Genomic DNA, 26,049 nt, shown 5'->3' with positions numbered 1-26,049 from the left:
CGACCTGACCGCGGATAGAGCGTGATATTACCTCATCGTTATTTAACGTTTCCTCGATTACCCTGATCTTTTATTGTCATTTCTTATTTTCAGACATTTCTTCGATTTTTCTCGTTTTATTTCGCATTTGTAACCCTTTGCTTTATTATGGATATCGAGTTGCCAGTGTGATAGATACAAATTTGTATTTTTAATCAGATTTTTAATTCCCAAATTCACATACAATTTCAATTTTTATTTACAAAATATAATATTTTAACGTTTAACATTCCAACTTACCACTGTATTTGTGTAATAAATATTTAATTTCAATTCGTAAAGGATGGAAAATGTGAAAGAGTTGATCGCGATTAAGACATTGATTTGCGATGTAGAAGCGTCGATTGCAGAGCGTTGTGTTATTGACAGATTTGCAGGATCAACAAAGTCTATAGTATTCCTCTAAATGAATATGCAATAGTGCGGTAATTTATTCCGTTGCGTAAACAAGCCAATAGAAATATCGACGGAGGATTGTTGACGCAAAGCAAGGGCAACACAGGGACTCGTAGATTCCCTATTTGTATCAATATTCAATATAGCTACTGAAAATATTTTTTCATATTTTACGGTCAAATATCTGATGGAAGATACTGTTGGACCGTTTCTATCACTTTCTTTTACTCTAATTGTTCGAAACGATTAGCGAATCAAGAAAAGATTAAATTGAAGAAAATTGATTAATTGAATTGATCGAAGACGATAGATCATTTAATGTAATCACTTATTAAATCTATTTATCACATTGAATCTTTATATCATAAGTGAAGTTTCCTTCGGTCGATTTTAGCAGTGGTACTGTTAACATGCTAATTGGACGTAATCGATAGAGTTCAATAAATTGTCGTGTTTGTATACTGTTAAGAGCAGTTAGTGTGCCTTTTATTTCATTGATGGACTTTGCTCAAGTACAAGATGTTCTTATTGTTAGTACAAGATTACAAGTATGAATTAAATGAATAATATAAATTCATTTAATTATAAACCAATATAGGCAATTTGTGTTTATATTGCTAATTATTTGATATATTTTCTCTGTCAGTTAAATTCTATTCAAATATAGTGAAATTACTAAAAAGATATATTAAAAGTAATATAATATAATATTTATTGCACATCATATTTTCAAAAATATGACAATATTACAGAAATAATTCCAAACGTTTGCTCAGATAAGTGCTTGTGCATAGACATCAGTAGATTAGACCATTACTATTAAGTCCTTCGCTGTCGGAGCATGTCCCAATACTGTATGTAGGTTAGTAGATTACATCGTCACAAGTCAGCCCTTCGCAGTTTCAGTAGAGTGTGACATTCTATTCAAACTGGTACACTTGATAAGTCATCAGAAACTGTTTAATTTTAATGTTCATATTTCAATTAATAGTATCCCTACGTTGAAATATTTTTATCAAGTTAAATTATAACGCAAGAGAATATGTTTTAAATATATATTATAATCGACTACAAAGGGCTAAAAATACTAATGTATTCAATCGTATAGATTCCCATTCATCATCTGATTAGTTATAATTTCCCACAGCGTCAGATCATTTTTTATGTAACATGTTTCTTTTTATAACGTCGTCGGATGTTTTATGAACTTCTCTTAAGTAAAATTACCAATTGTGACTTACAATTAGTAATCGATGCATGTTGCTCTCGGTTGCAGCGTTTATTTATGGTCGGAGAAAAAATAGTATACGATTACACATCACGCGCAGTGATCTACGTCGGAAAGCTCGCTTCTATATAGGGCAAAACCGCTGACGAAATTTTTCGTAAGAACACGTCCTGCGGAACTTTTTTATTCTCCGGGTCGATGTATTTTCCCCATTCGTTGAATTACTTTGTTTTCAATAGTTTTCGAATTTGCTCCGACTTCGTGACGACGGAAACCTGTGATTATAAAAATATGTCGCATGTATATGCAATAACCTTCGTCAATTCCTTTGCTTTCTTCGATACAACGTAAAAAATACCGACATTTTTTCGAAATCTATAAATGTCATCTTCGGAGCATATATATACACCCGCGTGGATTCGTTTTATTCGTTTTTAAAGAAAAAATATGTACACATATGATGACTAGCAAAACGTAATGTATTTTTGTCCTTATCTCATACACCACTGATACGATTGACCGCATAAAAATTATCGCGTAAATTGTGTTATGACTTACCCCGTAAAAAAAATGCCGCGTAAATTGGGCGACCAGTGTACATATGTAGTCAACAAGATAAATTTTTTATTAACTCGGTGACAAACACTTGAAAGAGATTTTACAAACATTCAGAATGATGAAGCAAAATTGGTTAATTTCATTCGAAATGATGCAGAATAATGGAATAAAATTCATAAATCGAAGTGTATTTCATTATATGGATTCAACTTCAGTTTTTGGATATTTGAACAAGCTTTCCCATTGAATATTGAAGCAATTGCCTCTTTCTTCTTCGCAATAGTTTTATAATGTTTCGTCTATTATTAAATCGTGCTAACTATCGTTTTTCGTTATATTAAATACGATATATGTAGTACATATAAATAAAAATGTACTACAAAATAGAGCTGCTTTCGTGTTTCAATTCCGTCCTATCTACCATCGAAAAATCATTTCGCGACAATTTAATAGCTTTCGTGATTTACGGTTTCAAACATTATAAATCGTCATCTTTGTTTTCATATGCCGATTCGCACGAACATACCCCTGTTTCACGGTACAAAACTGACTACATAGAAGGTGTTTGTTGTGTCTTTGTATATTTCAAAACACATGACAGTCTGCAAAGACAACCGTTATCTTGTTTCAGTGACATAAGTCGAGTATCTTATCTGGTTATTTGCATGAATCACGGTCTGATTTGTTAATAAACAACAGGCAAAAAATAGACAAGCGTGCGTGACTGCCAGTAATTGAAATAATTAATCAAGGAGATAATAGTAGTCGTTCTCCACCCAGTCGTTTCACCCTCTTAGGAAAATAAACTTCTTTTCAGGCATCTAATCTAACCACATTCGTAAAATATAGAAAAGAAATAATCCATTGCAAAATATAGGAATATTGTGCGAATTTTTGTCGTTTCTCTTCACTGTTTCTTCACTGTGGTAGTTTTATGTGGGAATGAATATGTACACCGTTATCGACTCGGTTGAGATTGTTCAGAGTCGAGATTAAGAGACTGTCAACTGTAAACAAACAGTAAAAATTGTAGACTTGACAGCAAAAAGAGCGATGGAACATAATCATACGCTTTCCTCTTCATTTTGCACGATCAATTTATTACTATACGATTCATTTGTTAAACTATTTCTGTTGAATGAACTGCAGATGTTTATGCATTTGTGGAAAATACAAATGTACAAAAATATATTAATAAAATGTTTATAATATGCAACGATATATAAAACACGTCAAGTACTCGTTATAATATTTTTGGGATGAAATGTATTTCTATTAGGTTCCATTTTTTTAACTGTGCTTTGGAGGATATGAATTTGCATAAACACCGGCAGTTTGCTGACAAACGGTTGCAGACAAACGACGCAATTTTGCACCGCATTTGACTTTAAGATCAATAGACTGTATTGAATATAGATACGCATTGTTGTAATGTACCAGACACAGTGCGTTCCAATTTTAACTTTATATTCCTGATGATGCAATATATACGAGCATGAAATCCCATTATCGGGAATACAAAACTGAAACGAAATTTCATTGTTAACAAAAATCGCAAAAATTATTCATTACTTCCCGTAAAGATGGATGTTGATCATATTCAATATGCCGTAAATAATATTTAAGTGTGTCGTTTAGTCGTATAACTGGACCCGTAGAACTAAATACAAACAACGTTCGTAATGGATAGGTCGACGGACATAATAGCATGAGTAGGATGTGTCATCGTTGCACAGAAGTCAAATTGGACAGGCATATCATTATACATTACGATGAATATTTCAACGTCAACGTCCAAAATGCCAATTCTCGTGTTATCACAATTTAAAAAAGTAAAAAGAAATCAAGATTTATCTCTGTAAATTAGCTATACAATCCTCCTTACAAAGATTCTGAGTAAACATGAAACAAAAGGCAGAAGCGACGAAAAAAAACGAATTACACGAACGATAGCGTAATCGTTATGGCGGGAAGCAAAAATTCCATGGAAGTTTTTCGAATCACGTATAGTACGTTATATGAAAAACGATCATGTTGCGCTTGTTAAACATTCTTATCTACAGGTATTCCTTCTTTCTTCACGATTCTTTTTCTACGTTGTTACGTGATATTATTCATCTGATAATGATATCTGTTCAAGAGTATCTTTGATCTTCAAAATCACCTGGTATTTTTAACATTTGTTAATTGCACTTATTCTTCGACGAGACTGAATATATTCGTCGACTAGAAATCCTCAAATAACGATAAGAGTCAATCATCTTTTAGGTGGCTTACGATAAAAACCGTAGTGACAACATAAGTAGACGCGCGCGCAGTCATTCACAAGATATTCGCCACGTGCTTTCCGCGTGTCCGCTGCGCGTGTTACGTGCGCTGTGTAATATACATATATTATCGCGATTGTTGCGGTAGTTACGTGCCCGATTTGCATGGTACAGTCGTGATAAATGTTATGGAAAAACACGAACTTCGTCACTGGTGGAATTGATTACTGTTTGAAATTGGATGCGACGTACGCGCGTCTCTACGCATCAAATACATTCCTTTTTCTTTTTTGATTGATAGGGGATTGTTTTGTCAGTGTATTCGACATTTTTATACGTTCCTTGATATGTTCCATCTTCCGTTCTTAATAATAATGATTTTTAGATTTTTGGATAATAAGATTAACTAATAACTAAGTACATATTTATTGTGAATTTTTTCTTTTTCTTCCTTTTCAAAGAAAGAAAGATTGCGTATGCATGTTTTTCTCATTGTCACTTCGGATGTCAAGTTGTATTCTTATTTGCAATTTAATTTGCACTATACTACAAAGTTATATTTCGTACACATCTTCGTGCGAGTGGTTGGGTGCATCGTTCTGTAAATAGTAATACTACCTCTGACAAATTTTGTTTAATTATAGACAACTTAGATACATTAGACAATTACATAGGAACCTATTGGTAGTAGTTTATGACGTGGGTTTTAAGATGTAAAGCAGATGTTCAAACAATTTGAAACAAGAGGATTGTACATTTAGATTAATGTTTGAATTCTTGGTAAAATTATTTGTGAAGATTTTCATTGTGTTCCTTAGAATTCTTAATAAATTTGCATATTTTTCTTTTTATGTTTCAAAGAGCTAGTGGACTGAGGTCTGGTAAAACAGATTAGTTAGGAGAAATCTCTTTAAAGATTTTACACCTACTGTTAAGCAGATCATGAATCAATTTTTGTTAATTTCTTAAATAATTAAATAAGTGATTAAATAGAGTCTATAATTAGCCATTTGTCACATATTCACATCAAATGTTGGCTACGAAGCAGATAAAATATAGTATTTGTTTCTGGCTTACGATAGTTATTTATAGCGTTTAATGAAAGATGTACGTCATCCATCTCTGGCTAATCCGTCTTGAAATATATACACGTATGTATAATATATATAAGCACTTAGTTTCATTTGAAAGTCAGGAACTGATATTGAAATCTCCACGTCTAACAATATTACGTAACATTCGCATTGAACGTTGTATTTTCATCTCTAGATCAAACTTTTAATAATTACAAATATCGTTACACCTATCGTAAATATCGTTCTCAAATTGAATGAAAAACGAAGCACTCTTTCATTAAAAGGAATAACAAATCAGCGATAAAATAAAACAAAATTAATTGGTTGAATCAATTAAAAAATTTTGTTCGAATTCTTCAACAACACCACAACTCAACATCACAATTTCCGAATTATTTTGAATATTTTATCACCGTGTATTAATCCAATTAAACACAAATAAAGTACAATATGTTATCGATATCAATCATTTTCCATGTTAATCTGGCACGTTTAAAAATAACAGCCGTCAACATCCGTGTCAATCGAGTGTATTTTCTCTTCTTCGTCCTGTATGAAAATCTCGATGTGTGGTAAACAAGAACGTAGGAGGTCACTTTTTCAAACGCGATCGTTACATACTGAAGAGCGCAAGTAATGATATTCGAGAGTGCTTCACTCGAGCTGAAACACTTACGCGTCTGAAATTGTGGCATTCTCAAAATAGATCATATTTGAGTAATCCAATGGTAATAATAGCATATACTAATGGCTTTTGTGTTGGTGCTGTACCATTAATGCGCCTGGTCAACAAAATTCTTACGTCTAGTTACGTATTGTCTATTTGTCATTAAAAGTCATCGAGAGAAAGAAAGAACTGAAAGGTTTAAATGTATCAATGTAATAATATCTGAAGTATTTTATCCCTACGTTAGAGAAATAATTTTCAGAATCACGAAATTGAAAAAAAGAAAAAAATAGAAGATTACAGTTTTTTCCAAACAATATAGTTCAAACAATATAGTTTGTGGAAATTAAAAAATCTGTTAGAAGACAAATGTTTCATACAATTGGAGTCTTCGAAGAATTGTTACTTATGAAATAGAATATTTCTACTTCATTGGTACTAGGAATTCATTTAATGATAAAACTAAATTTCGTTCTAATAAATGAAATTCTTCTGTAATAGAGAATACAGTTTTATTCCCTTATTTGATACAAATTTTAAAAATTTATCATCCCTGGAAACCTATATCAAATTAGAAGTGTCAGATTAAAACTTTTACGTTACTATTACAAAAGAATATAAATTCTAAATAACCAAGTAGCAACTTCCAACGAATTAAGATAAAAACACAAGTACACAAATGACAAAAGTTATAAGGGAATGAAGTTGTTTGATTTGACCTACTTTTCGGTGAAAGGCCATTCAGATGTTCGCTCAGCCTTTTTGTTGGGCGTGCTGAATGATAGCCAAGTTTTATTACAAATTTATAATTATGGCGTGCCAGTGTCAATGTAGTCGGCACACGTTCGAGTCCAATCACAGATCTTCGAGTGGATTGAGTTTGGGGTAGATATGTAGGTTGAGGTCGCAGAGGGGCATATTGAATTACGGCCAACCCGGAACAGCCGCGTAATTAAGAATCAATCCAAACATACACATGCGTAGGAAATGAGAAATGAATCGGTATATGAATCGTTTTCATTTTGAAAACAAGCTGCTATGTATGGAGAATTAGTTGGGATAATAACACGAGGACAGGACTATTGATAGTTAGCATAGTAGTATATATGTTCTAGTAGTACAGGGTTATTCACTTAACTTGGGACCTGCGCGGTAGCGAGAACATTGAGTCCGGTAACAGTGAAACATGTACGTTCACTACTACAATCAAATGTCACAAGCCATTTATGAACTCCTGCTAGAAATATAACTAGGCAAAGGACTTCAAATTTGGCGTCACAATAAGAAGAAGATGATCGTTAAGACAGCGAGCTTGGCGACTTCTCGCTCGATGATTTCATATGTTTGTACGCTCCCGAAGCTTCGAAGTAAGCAAGCGCCCTCGGTTCTGTTCTTACATGTAGCTCAATGTTTTTTTAAATAACTGATATCCTGGATTATGCTTATCTGAAATTTAATTACAATGTAATTTTTTCTTTTTTTTTTTATTTAAAATCGTATTTAACTGTTGGAGTTATTAGCGAATTACAATGAAACTGTTCAAATTGTTATAAATTTCAAGGCCCTTTTTCTATTTCGTTCGGTAATTATTATTTTTAGCGTATTAAACATTTTCTTTCACGTCGTACTTTAAAATTTGTCATCGATCGCTTTCTATTTGATTTGATTAAGTTGATTGTCGCTGTTACCTGATTCTGGTTCGTACCTCTATGAATACGTTGAATGCAAGAATAAGGAATAAGAAAAGCAATCAAGATACAACAAGACACCTCACAGAAATTCATATCTAGACAGACCAGTTTATACAAATAGAAATTAATTTAATCCTTTGCAGTGTCTGGATCTATTCGGACTAGCCGACAAGCTTTTTTGTCTTAGAATGATAAGAAGCCGAACTTATCTCAAAACTAAACTACAGACTTAACACGAGTAATCAGTATTCGACATAGTTCATAGATGAATTTCACAACAGTTGTTTGTAGTAGTAAGCGTACATGTTATACTTTTGACATTCTCAATGTTCTCGCGAGCGCGGGTTCCGTGTTAATTAACTCGAACAAGAAGAGCGTCACCCATACTTGGGTGACACCCCCCACCGAGGTATACCCGTCACATAGATATGGGTGACGTGGCGACCAACGTGTTAAATGGATAATCCTACATAAGAGAATATAAAATAACGTCGGTACTCGCGGAATATTTTCCTCAAAGTCTTTAACAATTTTATGAAAGTTTCACAGGTGCATCTCATTGAAAGATGCGGCATTATGCAAGTGATTTCAAAATATCACAACATTACCATCCTTCCATGTTTCTAATTTAATGACGCCACATTTGCAATTGTTTTCACTAATCTAGATTAATTTTAATAACGATGATAAAATGGTTAAAAGTGGTTGGATACGTTCGATTATATAAAGCCGAGAATATACGTTCGTGAGATTGATACAATCGTCGTGTATTTGTCATTATGTAAATATGATTGTATGTGATTTTTGTGTGTGTGTGTGTTCCTTGGCAAACCGTTACAGAATTGATCGAAGACGTCTTTCAATATTATTCTCGTCTTATCGCCTGATACGCCGATGACGACCACTCGGTGATCTTTTATATTTACGTATGGGATTATTTTTTTCATAGATTTTGTCGCTATCTTTATTATTATTACATAGACGATAGACGGTTAGTTAAAGGCGGAAATTGTTGATATTCTGTTAAAAATTGATAGAAAATACGCGTAATCAAAGAAAAATATTTGTACATTATCTTTTTTCCTTTATCATTTACACTTTCATCTATGGACCACTAGATATTTGTGAATTTAGAATAAGAACGAAATCATATTATTTATTATAAAATGTTATTATTATGGAATAGGTTTAATTTAATCAGGTTTATATTACATAAGTGCTTCAGTATCAAGTGGTAAAAAGCGAGAAAAAAATATTTTCTATCTACTAATTATATGTTGAAATAACGTAGTTTTCCTATTAGATAGTCTTACTCTAAAATTTCACCGAAATGTTCGGGTTCCTTGTTGAAAGATGTCCAAAATCAGCATTTGTACGTCCTCTTTTCTATCCGCTCTTCATTTTGTTGGTTTATAACTCTGAAACACATAGCAGAAATGTAAATTACATTGTCTTTTTTATGAGTTTAACCAGAATGCAGCTGTACAAATATTTTAATCAAGATTGGCATGTGTTTCGTGACTTAGGTGCTTATATGGACTTATGTAGTTATACTCAGACATACTAAATCTTCTACTATTTAAAAGTACTTCGATCCGATTGCAATTAATATAATAGAAATGAAACATAGATCTGTGACTAAAACACATGTTATAAAAAAATATGTTTACCTACTCTTTGTACTCAAGTTTATTCAAAACATAACACGTTCTTCCACCTTGTTAAAATTATACTTTTTCCAACGCCATTAAAATTTTTTTTGTATTTTAAAACCATTCAAATGGTCTCAGGAAGTAAATAGATCCAAGTGAGATCCAAACAGATCGTCTGTGTTCTATGAGCTGCTCGTGAAGACTGAGTTTTCTACTTTTATATATACTGATATTTGTCATGTACGCACATTATTGTATGCATATCATTGTACGCACGCCACCTTTTTCTATTTGCTCTCTCCCTGGTGACACCTTCTTCTGATAACGTTGGTACGTTTTCCTCTTTTTAGTGCTGGAGGTCTTGTAACAGCGGTAGCACCGGTGGTTATAAGCGGAAATGGAGTGTGGGTTGGATGGCCAGGTATGCACATGGAGAACCCGAATGAACCGATCCCGGAGTCCGATCCTAACGATCGTACACCGACTGCTGGTCTTCTATCCAGCAAGGTAGGTGCTTTTTTTTACACTTTTCTTCTTACACAATTTTCATCGAGTGGACGAAATAATAGGTCACCCGAAAATTTGACATTTAAATGTAATATATTTCGGGGTGAAATTTGCTAGAGAATGTTTTTTAACACCATTCATTTTCATCGTTATTTCATTATTATTAGCAATAGATCGTAAACTTCTAATTTTCGAATGGTCTAGTTAAAAATATTTACTGAAAAGTTTCGAAGTTAAATTGTATATTACGAGACGTTAGCAAACGTTTGAAACAAAAGATACCAAAAGACATAACATCGTCTGTTTACGAATCTTCATTTTTGCAAGTTACGTCGATCTTTTACGCCTTCAATAATACACGACGATAACGTGCGCGTGAAGATATTTTCATCGGATGGGAACGATATTATGGAGAAACGTTGCTATTAATCGACAGTAATTGTTACGACGAACACGGTTGCACATTGTCGAATGAATATCTATAACAGATCGCTGCGAAAATGTCTTTTGTTATGTGTTGATTACATTGTTAACGAATTTCTGATGAAAAAATGAGGATAACGCGCATAGCAAATATCAAGGTCGAGCAATTTTGCTTGAGATACTATTTACGTCATTGGGGAAATTTATAATAGCTCCGGCCTGAATTTTGATGTAAAAAGCTGTGGAAGAGATAGAAGGTTTTAATATCTAATGATATAAAGTTATTCGTTGGATGGAAAATTGGATGAAGTAAGATTTATATGTTTTCAAGAATCACGTAGTTTTAAGCAAATATTTTCCTTTTGTATTATCTATATATCATGTTTTGATCACTTTCACTTTATTAAGAAAAAAACAAGTGTAAAAATTCATCTTGTATGTTATCACTTAGAGAACAAGTACGTAGTCCAATTTGTGTAAATTATAGCGCAGCACAACTATAGTTCGTTCTCATCCTGTAGAATCTAAAAAGAGAAAGAAAATCAACCTGTTAGAAATTGTGGTTAGCCAAAAAATTAATTTTGTCTTTTTTGTTATTTAATTACTATCTAATAAAAATAGTAAAATGAAATGGAAATTAGTAAAAGATAATTCCACGCTATGAATATCATCGATAGAAATTTTACTTGAATTTTTTATGGGTTTTATCGAGTGATTGAGATGTCAGTCTCGGAGAACTATGATGACTTCCGTTAAATGACTACTGCGCGAATTCATTATCGCGAATTCATTGTCGCGAATTCATTACAATGCAACGAGGTTAAATATATTTGAATAAGTATATCCGTTCAGCTGCTTGAATTTTACATTATACGTTCATTTTGCGAAGTTAGTAATCCTATTCTAACCGCGGAAACTCGATGCAGTTCGATACATTATTCGAATTGGCTGATACGTAAAGCTATGAACTAAAATAAAATATGATTCTTTTAAGGGAACGCATGTTTTCTTCAATCTCTCCGCGTGTCGCACTCGTGCCAATCGATAATTATAGGAACTATCTCGCGTGTCGGTAGCGTGTAATTATGAGACGCAATATAATGCAATACAGTCGTAATCATAATATACGAACAAGTGATATAATCGAAATAATAGAACAATCCAGATTTTACATGAAAGATAAATTGAAAATATTTTTTTTTTTTATGAACCCCTATAAATTCCTTGCAATTTGTCCGATGGGTATTCGACAGCGATTAAAAATAAAGAATAATATTTTCTCATACATATGAAGTCTTGTTTTTGTGATTTATGTGGTTATATACTATCTATTGTTATGCTTCGTTATGTCGACGTTTAATTTTCAATTCGAAAATATAGAATGTAATAGATTCCATTATTTTTTACGAATAAATTAAATTTACCGATAAATATCACTATTATTAATTTTATTCAATTTCAAAGGCGGGTTAATTTGTTACTTGCCATTTATTTCTATATTTATCTTAGATATAATTTAATTAGTTTATGAATTCTTTGTTTTCATAAATATTCTTTTATTATGCATTTCATTCACTTTATGCATATTTGCAAAGAAGTAATTAAAATTTCTTTTTTCATTTTTTTTTTTAATTATATAATTGCTAAACTTTCCTTCTAAAGGATTCGGTGAGAAAGTCAAAGTTCGAGAAGATTTGAAGAGGATGGTTTGCGACTCTCTACGGGAAACTCATTTATTTCCTAGCCTAGCCAGGAAATACGTTAAATATAATTTATCGTTCTCCCTCGCCCACGCTTTTTAGATTTTATCACGATTGACACCGGCTAAAGTATTTTATAATTAAGCTCGCCCTAGCTCATAGGTATAATATAGATTCCGGTGCATCGGTCAATTCTAATATCGAATTCCGATTGTGGTGAAATTATCACGAGACCATCTCTCCTCCGTGTTAACCTAGTTTTCCATTCGCTTTTATCGTTTTTTATAAATCTTTTCCGGAAGATCGTATCTTTTGTAGAGATTTTCTGAAAATTTTTTGCAATCTTCGTGAAAAATGGTTAAAGGTTTTCGTAGAAAATATTATTGAATTTGATGATACATTGTCAATAAAACGTTTTCGTATGTATTAGGTTGTTCGAAAAATTTCTTTCGTTTTATAAGGAAATAATAGACGCACGATGTTTTTTGTTTTATATTAGTTTATTGAATTATACACGAACATAATAATAGAAACGTAACGAAATGGATCATACTTAATTCAATAAAATAATATAAAACAGAAATTATTGTTCATCTATTATCACCTTATGAAACGAAAGAAACTTATCGGACGACCTAATATTTATGGATTTTAAACAAAGGGATTCTACGAGTTTTATCGGAAGTCGCATATTTCGGTAATTTTATTTAGGTGCTTATTTAGGTTGTTAGAGTAGTTTGTTTAGAGATGATTAGTTAATACATGAGTATTATGAAAATAAGTGCTTGTTGTAAATATCGAGTGAATGTTGGGCTGTAATTATTGCATTTCTCGGTAAAGATCCATTATCATTATTTGCGTTATCAGATAATAAAGTATTGGTCGATATTTATATGAATATGACTGTGTATTTAGCATAGAATTAATAATTTCTCTTGGATGACTTATTGATTCTGTATTAATCGCAAATGAACCTATAATTTTTTAAAATTTCTCTTATAGAATAGTTCCTGACTACTGATTTAAACCTAATTATAAAAAATAAGTCTATACCGTTCTGAGGATTCATAGTTTACATTGCAAATGTCACAACGAAACAAAAGTGTGCATATCTACTTATCGTTCGTTTCTGTAGTATGTATTTTTGTTCGTTTATCATTTCCAAAGGACATGGAAGCTAGATAGACTAAAATTAAATGTAAATATTGAAAATGTTCTTTTTTTCTACATTTCTTTCTCAGTTTATGTAACTTGGAGAATTCTACATTTGTTAAAATATTGATTTCAAACAATTTTCTAGTTAACATTTTACTAAATAAATGAAATATATTTTGTTACAAATATTCGAGTATTGAAAACAAATAATAGTCTTATAACTGTTCTTGCATGTTGCAATTAAATAGACAGTGCAACATTTTTTCTTATAATTTTTTTTTCTCGATTCATTTGCAATAGAAATACATGTCAACAATCTGGCCCGGTTTTTAAACTTACACTCTGCACGAATGATTCATTCAGGGAAAGAAACGTTTCAAGGATATTTCGTAGAAATCAGTTTTATGTGGATATTGAAATTTGCCGTTAACATGACGAAGGCACATAACGAGCTATGATTCAAATATATTGTCACGATTTTATTATGTGACAACGATCTTCTTCCTCATTTAACACCCACGCAATGTGTTTGCCTATACACGTTCTGATATCATAGTGTGCACGTTGACCTTGGCATTGATAGTTTATTCTTGCTGCCACGTCTGATTTATTCGTGTTCGGTATTTGTAAGATCTAAATAAAATAAGAATTACCAAAAAAATATTCCATCGATTTGTAGCTTTTAGTGGTAACTTCCGAAAGTTTCACTGTTATCTTGAACTGCGCCTGTGAATAAAGAGGCATCTTGTAAAATAAATGTTCTTCCCTGTAATAAACTCGCGTTTATGTAACGTTTTCCGCTGGAATTATAATTCTGGAATATAATTTTAGATGTGATTAATCTGCAGAATCGTGCAATCTTCAATTTCAAACATTGTTATTACGACACTAATGTTCATTACAATTTCATTCAAATTTATTTCAATTTAATTTGAAAATATTTTAGAATCGACTATTCCAAATTTCCAATTTAGTTTAAACAGTTTACTTTAAATTTCCTTTAGACTCTTGAAATTTCTTTAGATTCTTGAAATAGCAAATTAAATAATTCAATATAGTCTCTGTTTAAATACTCGGAATCATTCTATAATAGAATTAAAAGAAACAACGAGTAACTAACAAGTTTTATCATATCAAATTATTGCCAGACTAGTGAAATTACTCATCAAGAAGGTGATTAGAATAATTTGTAGTTTACTCAAACACTCCACTTCCGTAATGACTGGTATTTTTCTCCTGATACGCATCTTCCTCAGTTTTTACTTATCAATTTGAACAAGCCTCGGCAGCCAGCGTCCAATAACAACAAAAGTATTCCAAAAAAAGTCCAACAAAAAGTATTATCGTGAGAATTAATTTTGATTAGACTTGTTCACGATGACCACTGACGCTATATACATAAATATTTTTTGTGCCTGGCCATGCCTACTGATAAGCGATGATCTTTGTTTGTCTGCCCTTTGTATCTGTTTAGAAAGATTGTTTAAGTTTTTACTACGGATGTAAGAATCATTCGAATTTTGAAAAGAGTCTTCGATTCCAACACCGTGTAACTAGTTTTTTAACAAATCGATGGAATTGTTCTTTTCTACCAGCTTTGATATCTATCAACTATTTTCACGCAAATTTGTAATTTATTTCGTTCACATCGTGTTAGAAATATTTAATTATAATATATATCCAATAAATATAATTGGGCAATAATATGATAGAATATTGATGAGAAACTACCCTTTTTGAAATCAGTTTACTTTTCTATAACTTAGAATTACGTAATTTATTACATAAATTATTGCATAACGTAGAATTCAACGAATTATATTTATAGAATAATTATTACTTCCAGAGGAAGAAGTTCAAAATAGAGCACCATATTATTAGCATTACAAATTTAATTCTTATTGGAAATTTTCCATCATTCTTTTGTTACTGCTCTTGAGAAAATTGACCGCAATTCTTGTTAACAACATTGCTAAATTGTACTTAATAAATGTGTGCAATTAAGCGACCGTGTTCCATATATAAAACAGAAATAGGTAGCAGTTATGTCGGAGACGACACGTATTATGTCATAGCGAATTTAAAAATAGTAAAGTCATTGAAAACTTGATAATTAATCACATTCATACTTCTTCGATTCTTTTATAAGGATGCCTTAATACGGACGGTATTTACTATTGCTCCTTATACGTATCTACGCTATTTGTTCCGAAGTTAATAAACTGATAGGAATTATGTACTTTGGGACTGAACTATACTCAAGCAGAAACAATTCGAATCAAAAAGAGCCATTTATTCGATTGGAATAAAATTCACTGAACCTTACTAATGTCACTCGTTCAGCAAACATCGTCATTCTTACTAGGAAATGAGTTTGATCCGAGCTAAACACTGTTTCACTTGTATTGAGAAGGAAAATGATCGACCTAATTAGATTTCGATTTAATCTAACTGGCATTCGTTGGATGCTGGAAAGTGTTTAAAATGTATGAATTTCTGTAACATGGACTTCCTTTAGTTAATCTTCTCACGCTTTATGTAGTTATAGATGCAAGAAGAATTACAAAAACTTTAGAAAACCAATGATAAATTCAATAAAAAATCGGTTCTTTAAAGGCTAACAGAAAGAATTTGACGAACTTACAATAAGAATTATCCATTTGTCTTACGATTGTTTCTAGCCTTGGAATTAGCTATTTATGCATTTGATTATGCCAAACGTTGTATTTGAATTGGCGCTTAAATAATCTCTACCAAGATCTTTGTAAAATAGTATCATCAGTACACAATTATGCATTATGCAAATTAGACAGATTATATTAACAAACAATATAAGCATGAAATATTTCTCCTTGCTTGTATCAAACTACGGGGAAAAAACATATCTTTCACGTTTTGTATTATTCCGTTACAATTTTTTAACAAAATGTCTGTGGACTTTTTATGTAATATTTCAGTCTTGTAATATCTTACATATGAATAATTTACATATGAAGTGTATTACATCAGAAAAATGCAAACGAGGTCTTGGATATTGTTAATTTTAGATTTAAAAACTAGAAAAACTGTATACAAAAAAAGAATATACTACGTTTTTATCAGAAAAATTGTATTATTATCAGGTAAATTTTTACATTTTAAATTACTAACCTTGCAAATAAAATTCTTCTTTACTGCGATAGAAGAATTCTCTAAATATTTTCTCTGGAAACTATATTTAATATAACAATTTCTATTCAAAATTACCAGCTGAATTAACCGTATCTAACAAATTTTCGTGTCCTCTTCGTAACAATTTGTATCTCTACAGTAATCTACGTCACCGGTTACCGTTTACATTAGACAGATCATTATGTCCAAGGATTATTTTCGTCATAATTGCAATCAACGCTTATGCTACCGATTCTCTACATCGACTAAATAAAATTGCTCTACATCGACTAAATCAATGTAATCCCTGTGATATCGAGTCGACGAAATCCTTCAATCGTTTCAATTATAAAGCTTCGCGTTTCGAATAACCATAGGAGTAAACATCGATGGAAAGAAAGATGGGAAAACGTCATCAATAACGAACCGGATATCAGACAGCATAATTTAGAACCGCGTCAGCTGTAACTGTGTCTTGGTTATACAGATTTACCTTTGAACTTTGAAACGAGCAAATAAAGGGAATTGTTCGGTATCGAGTTAATCAAATCGCGATCCACAGGGAACGAATTTGATCTGTTGCGGAACGAGCCAATTGTCCCTGGTTAACGGTGGCGTAGCTTGTGGCTACAAGGAAAAGATCTTCGTAAAAGGAGATCAGATATTCCTGGAAGATAATATAGAGGGGAAATAGATATGAAGTGACATACAAAAGTTACGTTAAGCTTTGAGAAAGAGATACTGGAGCGATAGCAGAATTTTTAAATGTACAACAGCGAAATGGAGAAATGGTAAATATCCGATATAAGCGCGATATATATTTTTATTTGTATGTGACTTTTCATAAAGTTGTTTGTACGAAATTTTAAATTGAAAATAAAAAGCTTTTTGCCTAAAACTCTCTTAAGTCCAAAGAAATTGTGAAACAAATTTTATAATTTATGATAGAATTACTAGATTGCGAATGTTGATGCGAATTTATATTTTTATGATCACGATTAAAGAAAGGGAATCTGAATAGAAATTTTTTTCACTTACTGCATATATTTAATTAATCGTTTCTAATATATATACTGTGTCCCCTCTACTTACTATGAATGTTTTGTTAACTAATTATTTGCTAATTAATTGTACTAACCAAAGTAACTCTACCAAATTAGGTATATAAATAATATTTAAATATTTATATGTTTATAGAATATATGTAACTTTTTTATATAAAAAAGAATATGAATGTTTCACATATTTTATTTACATTACAAATACTTCGTACATTTTTGCATCTGTCAATTTTTAATAAATGCATGAACATCCACAGTTTACCAATTACATAATAATATAAAACGCCGTCATATAGACGTTTATTTATTTGTCGATAAATATATATTATCACTTATAACGATCCAAAGCAAGAGACTTTCAAGGAATTTGCACGAAGCTTCCTGGCCTTTCATAAGAGTCTGTCTCTTTCTACTTTGAAAGTAGCCTGTGTACCGACTTGCGAGGCTGAGTTTCTATTCTCAACGTTGTATCATACTCCTCTTCATTATTTTCCCGAGGAAATACGATGTCTCGTGTTGATATGAATACATCATTATATCCACGTCTTTAAGGGAAATATTAAGAGAAAAACGAACAAACGAAGATCGTATAGTGGGGGTGGTGTTTACGTATCTGTGATAACAGTGTTGCGGGGGTTTTTCTCAAGCATAGATAGAATATCTTGTTTTTGTCCTAAATAACGTTTAGGAAGAACTATATATATGTATACATGCATACATATACATATGTATATATATATATGTATATGAGTTTCATGTATGATTCTTTTGTTTTATCGGAGTTGAGTTATGGAATAGCAGATATGCATTTAACCCTTTCATGTTCGATGTTGTGCATACGCAACACTGTAGTTTAACAGCTTATTAACTGAACACGATAAATGTATCTTCTCTCAGTAAAACTGATTTTGAATTATTTTAACGTTTTCTATCCCCTCTACAAAAATTAATTTTTTAGTAATTCTGTTTCCGTTTCTATCGTATTATTATGCTCCTGTTATTAATAACTGATGAAAAGAATTTTTCTACCGTGTTGAAAGGGTTAACCGTGGAAAAGAGAAAAATGGATTATTGGTAAATTCATCGAATAAAACAGAAATATTGGTGAAATGTTAGGATTCATCAATTTTGCATTAGTATGACGAAGTAGTTATTATATAATCGGTAGAGGATGCTTGATTCGTTTGGATGAGAAAATACGTAAAATGTTTCCGAGACAAATTTTGATTGCACATTGAGATGTAATGAATTGTAAAATCAATTCAAAAATTGCTTGCTTTGGGCATCAAGTTCTATAGAGCATCTGATTCTTAATTAAGCTAATTTTTCAACTACGAACTATAATTTTCTTGATTCCCTTTCTATTAAACTAATTCTTGTCATAAATCTCTTCCCTTTCTCTGTCTATTTGAACTTCATTTGCCAAAATTTGATTTACTGCCTGATCAAATCAGTTACGTATCTAATTCGAAGAGTTTAGATATAATTCTTATAATCTTTGCTGAATAAATGGCCCGGTTAACAGGTTGAATTGAATGATATTATCCTCTAATTCCAACAAATGAGCCCACAGTCTCTCCCATAGAGACCTTCAATTATCATCTCGTATCAGCTCTCCTCGATTACGTTTCCCCGAAATGTTTTCCAATCTCCGAAACGTAGCCGGACCTTGAGTTGTTTTTAATCAGTCATCGAGCCAATCCTCGGCGACCTTATTCGGAAATCACTGGTGAAAAATCACCTCCGAGCTCCTTAAATGATTTTTACAAAGCGTCGATCAGCTCGTATACGAATGGATCTGAGGCAAGGATCTGGTGTCACGATAATCGTGTCGAGAGGTCAAATCATCAGAGGGGTTATCAGTGGCGTGACGCTCGCGAATCCAACGACGTTTATCAGCCGCGTTCAATTTCGCTACAGACTTCGATAACGCTTTTTCGATTCACACGTTCTTACGTCAAATTTTGTGACATGCACGCCCACGCGGCGTGTCTTTCGCTAATCACGTGTTTCACGCGATCTCGAAAATTTTCCCTGGACTCACAGTCGATAAGCGAGTATAAGCCGATCAGATCATCGTCAGTCAGCTTGGCGGGACAGACGAGATTCGTTAACGTGACGCAACACAATTTTGTTACGTCTGATACGTTTGCGTGATACGGTCGTAATACTTAAATTGTTTTGAGGAAGATTCAGTCCTTCCTTTTTTTCGTCTGCTTCTGGGACCATGCGTAAATATCATGATCCAGCGTTGATTAATGCCTCATATGACGTCTACGAAGTGTGAAACATTAGTCGAACTTGGTAGAATGTTAGGAAATCTTTGTACATACATATCACACTAGAATTCATATCGTTGTGTCCGGATAGATTTATTTGGAATTCTGTTTTCATGTTTGTTTGGTTTGGATTGATTTTATTCGTTGAAATTTGGGAGTAAATTTTGTTCTTGTCGAGTATTGAAGATTCCTGAGATTTCTTCTATTTCGGTATTAAAATATTGGAGTATTGAAGAATCTTTATTTAATTATGTGTTTTGACTTTTCTAATTATTTCTTCTAAACAATTAAATTCCATTTGACTGTAGACTTAAGAAATGTTTATCTTGTTTTATGACATAAAATTTTGCGCATTTGTTACATGAAAAATAATAAGAAAAACATATGCAAACAGATAACACAGTTTAATCTTTCAGAATAGTCAACAGATATTTTGAACAGAAAAAGATGTACAACGTGTATGTGCCTTCTGTACTTTTCCAGTTTTAATCTACCATTAAAGCGTTAGAAACTTTTATGAATTGTTAAGACTGTATATTGAGCTTGGAGATAAATTTTTTTAAATTAACGGATGAAGTTATGAAAAAGAATCAATAGTTGTAGATTATAATAGGGACAATTTTATTTAATACCTAAATCTCTGGATTAACTATAGGTAATCTCGTGAATCGCTATATCCACCTTTGTTTATTTTGAAAGCATAGATATGTAACGTTGTAGGTTTTACAAGACGAGCACGTGTCGTTTATTCATTTGTTTTTTGTTATTTATATTATGATATGTAAATGAAATTACACATATTGCATGCTTCCGCTTACATCACGAGATTGATTGCGTTTTCATTTGAAATCATTATAAAACACGTTTTCATGCATTTCTATGCAAAATACAACGAAAATGTCGTGTACTTATACATATATCTACATTAAACTATAGCGATGCAGTATACAAAAGATGTATAGCTAGAAGAATTTAAAGATACTTGAAAAACGTATTTTTATGCAATAAAATTATCATGATGTCGTTACGAAAGGACAAACTCAGGCTTGCCAAGACAAATAGCGCGCTTCACGCTAAACCGAGCAGCTGTTTGCATGTATATTATTGCATATACATTATATACATTGTAATCTTGATACTTGACATTAAATGAACGACCGCCAAGAAATCGTAGATATTTTTGCAATCATTGACGTCTATACTTTTTATTGTTGCAATGTTAAATATAGTGAATGATACGGGTGAAACCACTTAAATAACTATTTTCATCATGATGATACTTCCTTGTAATATATTCTTTACAATATATCTAACATAAGCTACCTGTGTATCTATGTATGTATATCCTTTTAATTTTATTTTATTTATTACTGTATTTATTACTGTATCACTATATTATTGCATCGATAATGAGATACTATCTGTATCTCATTGTTATTGATTTCTAGTTTTCAAATCAGAACAACACATTATGATCATAACACATACGTTAAAAATATGTCAGACATATGTTTAAAGGAGGTGCTCATCATAATATTTACTAACAATAAGTACTCTATTTAGAATCTTTTATTTTATTTTAAAACAGCTATAGCGACTTGTTAATTGTAATATTATTAATTCGGTAAATTTCAAAATTCAACGAATTCGATGATAATGATTTATTCGTGGTAGCAGTAACCATTATGTTTTCATATCAATACTTCACATTAATATATTAACCATCTAGAATATATTTGAAAATTACGTAATAATGACCTAGTTATGTTGTAAAAGATATTTCCATAAATTCCTGCTATTCTGTTTTATTTTAGCCTGTTATTTTAGTAATATCGTGGAATAATAATTCTTAATGCTAATACGAAAAAAGCTGCAGCAAGTTTACAGTATCTCGTCAATATTATTTTTCTTCTTTCTTCAATACATCCCATTCACCATTAATGAATATCAAAGGGAAACAAAGGAGTGGCGTGATACGAGAACGTTATAATGCAATCGTTGTATCGATAAGTTCTTTTGAACTTCGTCGGCCAGGGACCAATCTATCGTGGCTTATATAATTTTTTTCGTTTTCCACATTATGTCCAAGTCAAATAATAGAGACGGTAAAAGCACCACACAAAGAAACAGTTAATACTACTAGTCAGTTTCATTTTCTTTATTCATTTGGACTTTCATTTGCGTCAGTCGATAGCATTTAGATGTTAACGAGGTTTTTCTGTGCTGGTTAGGTAATGTCAGCAACTGATAAATAAATGTAACACAACGAAGGAAGCTTTCTGTTTCCTGGTGAATTGATATCATTTTTTCGTGGAATAATATTATTTTAGAACGATTAGAACAGAGTATGCTTGGAATATTTGTATTTTCACGTAATATATTTTGGAAAAATGTTATTTTATTTGTGTGAAATTAAATAATAAATTAGATAATACTTTATTATACATTATCTTTATCAATATATTTAAAAAATAATGATAATTAAAGCACCAATCAGATTCTTCCTCTGATGGTTGTGTCTAGACCTGCTGAGAACATTAATAATTATCTCATTAGCGATTGTTTGACCGCTTGCGTCAATCGTTAACCAGAGAGTGGACGTGTTTTCACAATGTTCAGAAAATAAAGGAGGCCGTGCTACGGGCAAAACAAAAGAACGTCGAGGAGGATAACGAGCAATTAACAAAAGATGTTCTGGGACTTCGTCACGTATTGCCAACTAAGCGTTATCGTGTTATCGACTCCTACGCCGGACTTTATGCACTTCCGATTGCTATTTACGCGAGTCTCGTTTCTACACTTTCTCGCGATTTCGTTGGAAAATACCGAAAGTTTCTTAGACTTTCGTACAATTTGTTGTTTGTTCGAATCGACCTACATTACCGAAGAAGAGTTCGCATTTGTTTCGTTTAATGAGTTACACGAAATTATTCACTTCAAGCGAAAACTTACGATTTTATTTGTAATATTTGGCGTAGAATCGATAGGGAATGGTTTTTGGTAATAGAAATCTTTATCTGAGAATATGTTAGGAATTTTAAGAAATTTTTTAATGTTTGACAAAATTAAAAGTGGGTAGTATCTTTAGGTAGATACTTACTTCTAAAGCAGATAAATGAAAAAATTCTGGAAAGATACCACCTCGTCGTAACTAGAGCAGACTCGAAACTTCGTCAAGTAGTACGAGTCAACTAAATCTCCTTCATCATCATAAAACTCAACTATGTCCCCGTTCGTTGGAACATTGTGTCGTTTTATACGTTGCTGGAATTTATGACGGAATTTTATGATCTATTTTTCGTGATAGCCAAAGAAATTTCTCACTGCTAATTAAAATCGATACTTATATGGTAGACTCGTTTGGAGTTATATAGACACTACAAATGGCTCCAAGTAAAATCTCTAGCTCTTATTCGAGTTTCCTGGACGCACTAAATCTCAGGGATATAAGAAATATTGGCTCGATACATTAATATTTAATGCATCGCAATTTTAATATTTTTTATCGAACTTGACACATTTAAAAACTGAAGAAATTGGCAAGCTTGTCAAATCCTATTGTACTTCTACCAACGAAAATAGTTGCATAATAAAATTGTATAATCTAAAATAGACTTTCTTTGAAATTGCAGTGTTCTGGTATACTATACTGGGTACGTTCTTAAAATTGTAGACACTCAGGCGTCCCACAATTTTTAAATGATATTATGTTTATCTCTTGTTCCTTCTCAAGTACACAGTTTGTTTTTTATTATCAGATTAATGTCGATGTAATTTCGTGTTACGAAGCGACGATGCCTGAATCTTTGATCGTTGCTTTTGATAAAGAAAATTGTATACCACGGCTTAGGAATTTGCGTCTATTCTTATTATATGCTTCCTGCAATGGCGACGATCAATCTGCAAACGCGTATGACGATCGACAGAACGTGTAACGTCATTGATTTAACATTTGTCGAGTTATTTGCTGCATTCGATCGACGCTGTGACTATTTGTGGCAATCGAGTGTAGAATTGCTTTCACACCATTAAGCAGTGTCATCAAACTTGCTTATAATTCCCAATGTGGAATTGATCGTAAGGAATTTTAAAAGAAGATCAAGAATATAAAACTAGGTACGATGGACATAATGGAATTTTGAAAGGACGATAACGAATCCATGAAATTGGATTATACGAAACAAAATTAGAAATTAAATCAATTATTATATTGATAAACTTCAATATTTAATGGGACCATCTTTGACATTTACTGTACGGTTAAAATGTGTATTCATGTAGTATACTAATTTTTTTATCAAATATATGTTTGCAGCAAATATCTCATAATTTCTATATAAATTTTTAGATTGTTTTCAAATATGTCTGATATAATTTGACGATATCTGTGTCTCGTTACAGGGCTAATGAAATTTGAAAATGTTTTATATAACACACACAATATTTAAATATTTATTTATTATTTTATTTATTTATTTATTTATTATAGACATATATATATATATAAAATTGTCTATAGTAAGTGTTCAAAATTTTCGCGAGCCATTATATTCTATATACATTTGATCGTGTTTGATATTCTCGAACGAAAAAAACAAGAGATAGCTTTTCCTTAATCATTTTGCATCTCGTGGAGTCTCTTTCCGAGAAGAAAACATTGTGCTGAGGAAGAAAATAGGTAGCTTAACGACCCATTGTTATGTTAAAAAAGAGGTCCGTTGGTCTCATTGTTTTCTATTGTAAAAATTTAAAAATACAAATGAGTACATGTTTCTATTTGTAATAATACTGTCTTTTCCAAGTAACGGTTTCTATAGTCTTTATGTATCTCAAAGGGAGTTTCTTTCATTATAAAAGTCGTCGCCAATCACCTTTCTTCGTATGATTTTGTTATATCTTTCACGTACATTTGATACGTTATTGAAATGTCAGAAGATAGAATGAAGAAGTTGAATAATTAATTCAGCCTAATGGCAGGATGTTACATGGGTGAATTAAAATTTCCACTTGATTCTATAAAAATTGAAATATTCCCTCACATTCAAAATAATATAGAAAATTAACGTTAACTGGTTATCTTTAAAATATAGAATCTACACATATCGATATCCTGTTGTGCTCCGTTCTTTTCTAAATATATTTTTCTATACCAGGATTGTATCTTTAAAAAATAAATACGCTAGTAATTGCAGTATCTTGAAAAATCGCGCTTTTGAGATTAACTCATCCTCTAAAAGCACGTGAAAGCATAAAAAGGGGAGAGAGATTTCCTTAAGAATACACAGAATGTATAAAAATAAAGATTTGGAAGTTAAATAAATAGAGAAAAAGAAATGAAATTAGCAATGTGACCATGTCATTTTACGTACATTCTTCTTATGAATTAAAAGATATAAAAATTAAGATGCAGAAGTTAAATAAAAATAAAAATACATATAACATAAACAAATATCATTACTTTCTACGCGATTCGTATTATTCTCTGCTTTTCTAACAATAATGTGCACAGTTGCTAAGAAAGGAAAACTACGAAGTTGCTTCTTTAGTTCTATACAAAGAATCGCCTTGGGACATCTCAGCGAACGCTAATTAATATCTATGTGCATGTTATATTCTACAGCCGGATTAAAGAGGTCGTAATATTTGTTCTCCAGGTTATGGCAGTACACTTCGACCCGGTCATCTTCGATGCGTACTACAATGGATGTTGCAATGGAACCTTTTGGCCATTGTTCCACTCTATGCCTGATCGAGCGACCTTTATCGCGGAACATTGGCGAGCGTACTCCGCGGTCAACGAGGAATTCGCTGTTAAAACGGTGAGTATAATCGCCGTCGAATGGAGTATCGATTGAAATTACAATAGGACGTCAGCTACTTGAAATAGCAAGAGAGTAGTAATTCAATTCGACGAAAGGATATATGTATATGATGCTATGTCAGGCAGCGATTATGTGGATAAAATTGTCAGATAAAGAAAAATGTATATAAGATATGAAACACAGGAAGTACACTGTTATCTATATACTCTTATACTCTTGTGTACTCTACAAATAAGTGTTACGTTGAAATTGTTAAAAATGGTATCAAGGTAACAAATATTTGCTGCGACTTAAACAGAGCGATATGTACCTTTACATGCGAGATATTATGTTGTCATAATAGTAATGAGAACTGAAAAGTTCCGCATACGTGGAATA

At 31.9% G+C, this 26,049-nt stretch overlaps 1 protein-coding gene and 3 long non-coding RNA genes across 9 annotated transcripts in view; 1 reads left to right on the top strand and 3 right to left on the bottom strand.

The window, feature by feature from the left end:
• Positions 1 to 26,049, top strand: part of LOC117234349 (alpha,alpha-trehalose-phosphate synthase [UDP-forming]) — a 39,777-nt gene that overhangs the window by 4,610 nt on the left and 9,118 nt on the right. For all 3 annotated transcript variants that reach the window (XM_033495459.1, XM_033495457.1, XM_033495458.1), the window contains exons 3-4: positions 9,925 to 10,081; positions 25,504 to 25,668. In XM_033495459.1, the coding sequence (XP_033351350.1) occupies positions 9,925 to 10,081; positions 25,504 to 25,668 (322 nt within the window). The remainder of the gene's footprint in view (positions 1 to 9,924; positions 10,082 to 25,503; positions 25,669 to 26,049) is intronic.
• Positions 1,148 to 7,598, bottom strand: LOC117234356. 3 transcript variants are annotated; one of them, XR_004493507.1, is made up of 3 exons: positions 6,955 to 7,598; positions 1,677 to 6,420; positions 1,148 to 1,391 (listed from the first exon to the last, which is right to left on the bottom strand). It is a non-coding gene; the product is annotated as an uncharacterized LOC117234356 (long non-coding RNA). The 3 variants fall into 3 exon arrangements; XR_004493506.1 differs by lacking the exon at positions 1,148 to 1,391 and having other exon boundaries at positions 1,477 to 1,938; positions 2,222 to 6,420; XR_004493505.1 differs by lacking the exon at positions 1,148 to 1,391 and having other exon boundaries at positions 1,477 to 3,228; positions 4,386 to 6,420.
• On the bottom strand, positions 7,919 to 9,925 carry LOC117234357. Of its 2 annotated transcripts, none has more exons than XR_004493508.1 (2): positions 9,593 to 9,925; positions 7,919 to 9,340 (listed from the first exon to the last, which is right to left on the bottom strand). It is a non-coding gene; the product is annotated as an uncharacterized LOC117234357 (long non-coding RNA). The 2 variants fall into 2 exon arrangements; XR_004493509.1 differs by having other exon boundaries at positions 9,597 to 9,925.
• LOC117234358 lies at positions 10,805 to 11,520 on the bottom strand. Its single transcript, XR_004493510.1, has 2 exons — positions 11,191 to 11,520; positions 10,805 to 11,028 (listed from the first exon to the last, which is right to left on the bottom strand). It is a non-coding gene; the product is annotated as an uncharacterized LOC117234358 (long non-coding RNA).

Source organism: Bombus vosnesenskii, unplaced genomic scaffold, assembly GCF_011952255.1.
Source record: "Bombus vosnesenskii isolate JDL3184/JDL3185 unplaced genomic scaffold, Bvos_JDL3184-5_v1.1 scf7180000013304, whole genome shotgun sequence".
Lineage (NCBI taxonomy): Eukaryota > Metazoa > Arthropoda > Insecta > Hymenoptera > Apidae > Bombus > Bombus vosnesenskii.
The sequence above is the reverse complement of the archived record's forward strand: the minus strand, read 5'-3'. Positions and strand labels throughout refer to the sequence as shown.